This window comes from Echinops telfairi, unplaced genomic scaffold (genome assembly GCF_000313985.2).
Source record: "Echinops telfairi isolate 266 unplaced genomic scaffold, ASM31398v2 ScPeMD7_7424;HRSCAF=8462, whole genome shotgun sequence".
Lineage (NCBI taxonomy): Eukaryota > Metazoa > Chordata > Mammalia > Afrosoricida > Tenrecidae > Echinops > Echinops telfairi.
In genome coordinates, this window is record NW_022111324.1 from 88678561 (window position 1) to 88686836 (window position 8276).

General features: G+C 35.7%; 1 protein-coding gene and 1 non-coding gene across 2 annotated transcripts in view; one reads left to right on the top strand and one right to left on the bottom strand.

Moving 5' to 3' along the window:
- EGLN1 (egl-9 family hypoxia inducible factor 1) overlaps positions 1–8276 on the bottom strand; it is a 69615-nt gene that overhangs the window by 6408 nt on the left and 54931 nt on the right. Inside the window, exons 2-4 of the mRNA XM_030887747.2 lie at positions 8082–8201; positions 4835–4971; positions 167–234 (exon numbers count right to left, since the gene is read on the bottom strand). Coding sequence (XP_030743607.1) covers positions 167–234; positions 4835–4971; positions 8082–8201 — 325 coding nt within the window. The remainder of the gene's footprint in view (positions 1–166; positions 235–4834; positions 4972–8081; positions 8202–8276) is intronic.
- On the top strand, positions 1493–1624 carry LOC115872444. Its single transcript, XR_004047846.1, has one exon. It is a non-coding gene; the product is annotated as a small nucleolar RNA SNORA72 (small nucleolar RNA).

The following is an 8276-nucleotide window of genomic DNA, read 5'->3' on the forward strand; positions in this document are numbered from 1 at the left end:
GACCTAAAAGAGGTCTACTTTTGAATAGATGAATTAAGAATCTGAACAAAAACAAGTAATCCATCTTCATAGCATTAATAAAGACCATGCTTGAGTACACTGACAGCACCACATGTTAGTAGGGTATTTTTCTTCCCAATATACCTTGACCCAAAATGATGATTACCTGTTAGATATTTTACTTTAGCTCGTGCTCTCTCATCTTTATCAAAATACCAAACAGTTATTGCGTACCTAAAAGAAAATTCAGAACAGGATTAAGAATCACACTGGGGATAGGGGGTGGTGTACTGTTGCAATTATATATTAAAAATGGCAAATCCATTTAAAAAATTTTAAATATAGATTAAAATTATATCAAAGGATAAATGACTACAATAACAACTTATTTGCTAATATCCTCAAAGCTAGAACAAAGACTAACAATGTTGCAAAGATGATCAGTTTTTATTACTTTGTGAATACCTAATTTAACCCACTTGACAATCTTCTTTATAATACACAGATCAATAACAAAGTAATTATGACTACTACAAAAACAAAAGTGCACTAAAGGAAGAGGGTGAGAGAAACAGGTAAGAGGACCTGGGCATATCAGCCTGGAGCCAATTCGTTTCCCAGACTGGGACTCTATCAGCACAGAGAGCACCCCTGGTGGTCTTAAACTGCCAACCTTTAGTGTTGCAGCCCAACGCACAACCACTCTGCCATCAGGACTCCCTGCAGCCAATGAGTGAAGAAAGGGCAAGAAGTCTTGTGAGCCTCAGGAAATGGCTATGTTACAGCAAAAAACCATGGCAAATGTTCACAATTATTTGAGTCATTAACAGCTAAATTATGTTATGACTTTTTTTCTTAAAGGACGTCTACCAAAAATGACACTGTTTTGAGATGGAAAGTTTAGCTACACTTCATTTGTCTGAAAATAATATTTATTTGAAATACCTCATTCTACAAATAAATAAGGCATCTCCAGTTTATGAAAATGTTAAAAAGCACTTAATTATTGCTGTTAGTTGCAATAATGGGGAAAATGTACATATACTATAAGGAGTGAATGCATGTTCAAGAAAAAAAAAAAACCAACCTTAAATTCACTGCCATTAAGAGTCAATTCCAATTCTGAGTCATAGCGACCATTTAGGACAGGTAGAACTGCCCCTGTAGGCCAGTTCGCTTTAAGGGAGTAGAAAGCATTTTTCCCCAAGAAGCGATTGGTGGGCTTAAACTGCTAACATTGCTGTTAGTAGGTCAATGTGTAAACACTATGCTACCAGGGCTCCTGCAAGCTAGAAATCACTAATTCCCTTTGAAGACACAACAATCAATAAAACTATTTTGCACATTCTGGCCACCTGTCAGGGTGACGAAAGTAACACTGAAGAAACTGGTATATGCTGGAAAACAAAAGTATGTCACATATTGTAAAGAGTCCAACATAGAGCTAGTCTCAGAGTTTGGGGAAACAGGGATCCATAGATAACTCGCTGGTCTGTGAATATGCTCACTGTCCTGGTTCTGTGATAGCCAGGGCAGGCCAAACAGTCGCTATATTAAGACCATGCATGTGTCCCCAGGCCGAGTTCTTTCCCTGAGCCTGGTTTTATAAATGCAGGTGATAAGTGAAAAAAAAAAAAAAGAAGATAACTCGCTGGTGAGGGGCAATGCACGGATTCAAGTTCGGGCTTCCTGACGTCCATACTGTTCTTTCCAGTGTGCCACCATCGTCGTACCAGGCACCTCTAGTTTTGTGGGTGGCTTTGGCAATGAAAAAGGAGATGTGCATATCAATTCTATCACTCTTTTGCCCGAAACCTTTAGTTACTCAGTGAGCAGAGTTTAAATTTTGTATCAACTCCTTCTACAGCCCAAAGTCCTTATCAGAATGTTTCTTTAAAAAATCATTTTATTGGGGCCTCATACAACTCTTATCACAATCCACACATACATCAGTTGTGTAAAGCACACTTATACATTCCTTGCCCTCATCATTCTCAAAACACTCACTTTCCGCTTGGGCTCCTGGAATCAGCTCCTCATTTTTCCCCGCTCCCTCCCTACTCCCCCCCAGAATACATTTTTAAACTACCACGTTTCTTTCTATCTTTCCAACATTATCTCTCATTGATCTATTTCAATAATCCTTCTCCTCACACCAATCTTTGCATTAGAACTTGAATAATCTTGCTCTTTTCTCAGAGGTTATGAACATGATTATACCCCTTACTTCTATTTGTAGGCTCAGCTGAAGGCCTTTCTTCATGGAGATACTTTTTCTATCTCCTCCAATTTAATAGTGCCTTCTCCCCTCTTATGAACTTCAACAGCCCTTATCCTTCACAGTCTACTGGCATTTATTTATTACCCCAAAATGTTCATTATTTTTTTCACCTAGAAAGGATGCAACCACACCACACCACATTCAAGATTTAATTAAGAAAGAAGCTCTATAAAGCATCTTCTAGGTCAGGAGAGGTTTTAAAGAAGTAGCAAAGACAAAGAGGACAGGGAGATGCTGAAAGAGAGATGAGACGTTGAGAGGAGCCAGTCTTCACAGATAACAAGAATCTCTCTGGTCACCACCATGACATTACATTCTCTTGCCACATACTGCTTGGCATGTGAATCACTGTGAATTAGAACACAAGGCCAACCTGCCTCAGAAATAAGAACAAAGTCTTTAGAAAAACACCAAAGAGAGGCTTCTCTCTCTAACATCATTACCAAATGTCAGCTCTTCTTTCAGTATATGTGGCTCATTTAAAAGGTTCATGGTGTGATAAGAATTGTACGAGCCCTCAATAAAATAATTTTTTTTAAAAAGGTTCATGGTAAATCATTATCTTTCAATTCCATTTTTCTACCAACTTTTTGAAACCCTCTCATATTTAAAGGTATGTTCTCCTCTCAACACAGTCCACCTCAATGCATTTCCTAAATGTGAATGCCAGTAATTCACTTTCAAACACTCAAAGTCTTTATATGACAGAAATAATTTTTTTTCACTTAAAAATTTTTAAAAATTCCAAGTTTCATTGGCACATAATTCACATATCACACAATTCAATAGTTTAGTCACATCAAGAAGAGTTCTAAAATCACCAGTCAGTTTTAGAACATTTTCTTTATTCTTGTGCTCATTGTTACTAGCTCCCATTTCCTCCCAACCTCCCTTGCTATGTCCCCAAGCAACCATTAATCCAGTTACTGTCTCTACAGAGTTTTACCTATCCTGGATTTCATATACAGAAAAACACTTAAACAGACAGAAACTATCAAGAATAACAAAGTAAAACAGATTAAAGACTTCAATCGACGACAGCAGAAAATATTAAAAACTAGAATAAATTTAATTGGATCACAAAGGAGATCAAATGATAAGATATTACAGTTTAACCCAACAATGTTTGCTATAATCAACTTTACAATGTTCTATGTCTGATAACATGGCTATTCATATCCCTCAACTATGATTAGAAAGGATTCAATGGAGGCTAGCCCTGCAAATGGATTTTGGGATTCCACTCTCATCTATAACCTTTCACAAGCCCGGTGGTGCATCATGTAAGCTCTGATGCTATTCCCGCCTTTAGATTTGGAAATATTATTTACAATCCTTGGATCCAAAGGCTGGTGTGTTTCTTCCATGTGGACTTAGTTGATGCCTCACTTAGATGCTACTTGTTTGAAAGCAAGCCTCTAAGACCCCAGCCACTATCCTTTCAGATAGCTAACACCATCTAGTTTCTTCACTACACTTTGCTATAGCACCATATCTTCAGTGTTCTCTTCGTAACATCAAGCAGCAAGCAGGCCTGATGACAGAAATATCTTTAAAGTAGTATTTTGTACACATTTATTTTCATAAAAATATATGCAAGATTTATCGTTTCAACAGTCAATACTTGAATTAAGTCATAGTAAATGTTAAAAATACATTAAACAAAATTGTGAGTTAGTAAGTTAACAATTCTAAGCTTTGCAGAAAGAATATGAAATAGGTACTTATTGTTATTATTAATGCTAAAGGATTATTAACTCCCTTACACGATACCTTTTTCTTTATTTTCTTCTATTTGTTTTCTCTTATGTTTCTACTCTGTATCTATTTTTCCACATTAAGTTTCTCTCTTCCCTACCCTCATCCCTTTTTGAGTTTTTTTTTTTTTGAGTTTTTTATTTTATTTTTTTTAATTATTATTTTATTTTTTTACATTTTATTAGGGGCTCATACAACTGTTATCCCAATCCATACACACATCAATTGTGTAAAGCGCATTTGTACATCGTTTCTCAAAACATTTTCTCTCCATTTAAACCCCCGACATTAGGTCCTCATTTTTCCCCTCCCTCCCCGCTCCCCCCTCCCGCATAAGCCTTTGATAGTTTATAAATGGGTATTTTGTCATATCTTGCCCTGTCCGACGTCTCCTTCATCCATTTTTCGGTTGTCTGTCCCCCAGGGAGGAGGTCACACACAGTTCCATGTAATCGGTTCCCTCTTTCCTACCCATTCTCCCTTTACCCTCCCTGTTTTGCCACTCACACCACTGGTCCTATAGGGCTCATCCGTCCTGGATTCCCCCCTCATCCCTTTTTAAAAGCTACTCTTTTCCCTCTTCTATGTAATCTCTCTATCTCCATGTAAAAGTAATGAAAGAGTAGACAGCACAAAATGAAGAGACAGCTAGGAAACAGGAAGACTATGCAGTCTACCCCAACAAGGGATGGTTATGCAAAGAAATGCCACAAACATCTAATACTGAATGTGAGTAAATCACAAAATTATTCAATACAATTAAGACTATGAAATATGATGATAAAAATAAACTACCTTGTAGCATATGCCGGCTGTACTTCATGAGGGTTGCGACGGTCAGACCAGAAAAACAGCAGTCTATCAAATTTGGGTTCAATGTCAGCAAACTGGGCTTTGCCTTCTGGAAAAATTCGAAGTATACCTCCACTTACCTAGGACAAAAGCCAAAAATGTAAATATGAGTAATAACCAAGAAAGCTACAAAATCCTATTTGGGCAGGAAAAAAATGACCATTCCAATGAATGGGTTTTGTGAATTAGATTATCAACAATTTCAAGCCAATCAACAAGAATGAAGGTTTATTTGAATTCTATGTAAATTCATTGATAAAAGGAAAAATTAATTTATGTTGGTAAATATTTGATGACACATGCATATTATCTGAATTCAAATACTGCATAAAAGTTTTAAAAACCAGCAACCATTTTATAAATAACATGTGCTAATGATGTGCTTTCTGTACTCTTAAAATCAGTGTTTCAAATCATGTTGACAAAATTATACAAATGGTTAATATAAACTATACTCATGTTTATTATAGACATGTCACAAAGTTAATGCAACATATCAGTAAAGATTATCATCAGATATCATCATCATCACCATGGTCATTAGAAATTAGATTTCCATTTTCAGACGTGGCCTGATACATTCATGATTTCTTAATGATAAAAAATCATCTATAAAGGATTACTATTATTTATCTAAATATAATATTCTCATTTGGGATTTAAATGGATTAATCTAGTCATTGAAATACGGACTATGCATTTACTGTATGTGGAACTGTGGTACACGATCCATACACACATCAATTGTGTAAAGCACATTTGTACATTCATTGCCCTCATCATTCTCAAAACATTTGCTCTCCACCTAAGCCCCCGGCATTAGGTCCTCATTTTACTTGTACTTTTTCTTGAGGGTATTGATAATCTGGTGGGGATTAAAATGAAAAAACACACCATTTTGGGGGGTAAAAACTCACTCCACTAAACTTCTAAGCAGGAAAACTCTCTAAAATTGCAAAGAACTTTAACACTTAATCAAAACATCATGAGAACTGAGCCTATATAGAACATCTATTGTGGGGGAACTGTATCAGGATCATTCTCAGGTATAGTTCAATGCAAGCAATTCGGAGCCCTTGCAAACCTCGTTAGTTTCTAGTGTTGCTCAGAGTTATCTCCATATAAACATCTAAAGCAGAGATTCCCTAATTTATTTGGCCTACTGTTCCCTTTTTAGATTAAAAAAAAATTTTCCTAGTGCCCCCTAAATGAAAAGACCTCACTGCCTTGAATCAATGTTCACTCGCTGTGGGCTTTCAAGACTGGAACTACTTGCGGGAGTAAAAAGCCCAGTCTTTCTCCTGTAGAGCTCCTTAAACTGCAGACGATGCAGTTCATAGCCCAACGCATAATTAATACACCACAAGGACTCCTCAGTGGCACCCTGGCAGTTAAAAATTTTTGTGCTATAGCCCATAATCCAGGATAAAGTATAGGAATCTGCTTATGCAGTCCCCTGGATCATTCTAATCCCCTCACAGGACAGTATTGCTTACTTTGGGAAACTAAATTTGGGAACTCTCGATTATTAGTGAGAACATATCTGCATTGTCTCCCACCCACCCCCATCCTCATTCCTTTGACTTTAGTCATTGGTAATACCGCAGGTGATCTGCTGAAAATATGTAAGAAGAAATGGATAGTTGAAGTTTCTAGTCTTCCTTGGAAAAATGTTCCCTGACCTCTGAAAGTAGCTGACCCTTTTATATCCTGTGAGCAATGTGTCTTACCACTTGGCATAAACCACGGAAGTTGCCAGTCTACTGGTCAGTCACCTCCCAAAGATCCACAGCTCTAAGAAGGTTATGTCCATTTCTGCTCTCGCCCCAGCACACTGAAGCACAATCTTGCATGGTTCTACATATACTTTTTTCTCTCCATGTGCTAATTTAAAAACTTGATGGTGAAAACCCTAGTGTGGTCATGTCCAATTTTTAAAAATTAGTCTGACCAAAGTATAACACAATCTATAAATTAAGAGTTGATCAAACATATATAACTTTCTAGCTATCCACAAAACCTTTTTAAATACCAATTTTCAAGTTTTAACCGATGTTACACTAATTTGCTTTGTGCCTTGGTGTCAACGTGAACTACCAAATTTACTTCTCTATTTGAAATTTTGAAAGTTATAACAAAAATTATTCTTGTTTGTTTACCCAATGCCTCTAAATTTACTTAGCAGCAAGACTTACCTCTTTTTTGAGCTTGGACTACAATAGAGGAAATTCTTAAGTCGTTATGGTAGAGAAAAGTTGCTGGAGAACGTAAGCATATCTTAGTGTAAAACACCTTTTAGGACAGCATTAAGTTTGTGTGTGGGTACACACAAAGGTGTATTCACTTTACAAAATTTTCTGAGTGGTAGCCTGTCTGATTTTTCTTATCTGAACATTATACTTCAATAAAAACAAAATTTCTTTAAAATATCTAGTTGATACAAACACCAACATATAAGCATACCTTTAAAAATAATTTAAAGTAAAAAGCTAATATTAAGGAAACATTTAAAACAAGTAACTTTAAATATATACTATACATTCTCATTGATTATGCAGTATTTGTCAGTATTAACAAACTTCTAATTTTTCTACAATTGCCTTCAATATTTAAATAAGCAGCCCCATGTCAAATAACAGCTCTACAATAATGCAAAGAAATAGAAGTAAATAGAAAATAATCCATAAAATTTGTTCATATGTAATTTTCCTCAAAAGCTAATGTGAACTAGCTAGTTCTCAGAAGTGCTTTAATAAAAGCTACAAAGATGTTTTAATAAAGAGTAATTTTTGTAAAAGTTAAATTTTAGATACTATATATACTCGTGTATAAGCTCATTTTTCCAGCACATTTTTAATGCAGTTTGTGTGGTAAAATTAGGTGCCTTGGCTGATATTCGGGTTGGCCCTATATACTCGAGTATATATGGCAAATGTTTCAATATCAAATAATAAAGGAATCCACTTTCTTGAGCGAACTTTTTTACTTTATAAAGATCTTCCTCTTAATATCTGAGACTGTAACATATCTATGGAAGACATTTTTAACCAATTCAAGTGCTAAGATCAATCTTATCTATAAGGCATATGAATCTTAATACCTATCAGGAAAAAAATACCTGTATACTTGTGAGAAATACAGCCCAAAACTTGAGGGCAAAAAAACACACCACCTCAATTAAGTTGCATACCTTGGCATCCCAGTCTTTATTAAGATAATATATACATGTCACACATCTTCCATCTCCATTTGGATTATCAACATGACGTACATAACCAGTTCCATTGCCTGGATAACAAGCAACCATGGCCTGTAATAACAATAACGATTAAAAAAGTCCATGTATGAATAAAAAGGGAAGACAATTTATAAAACATTTTATTTT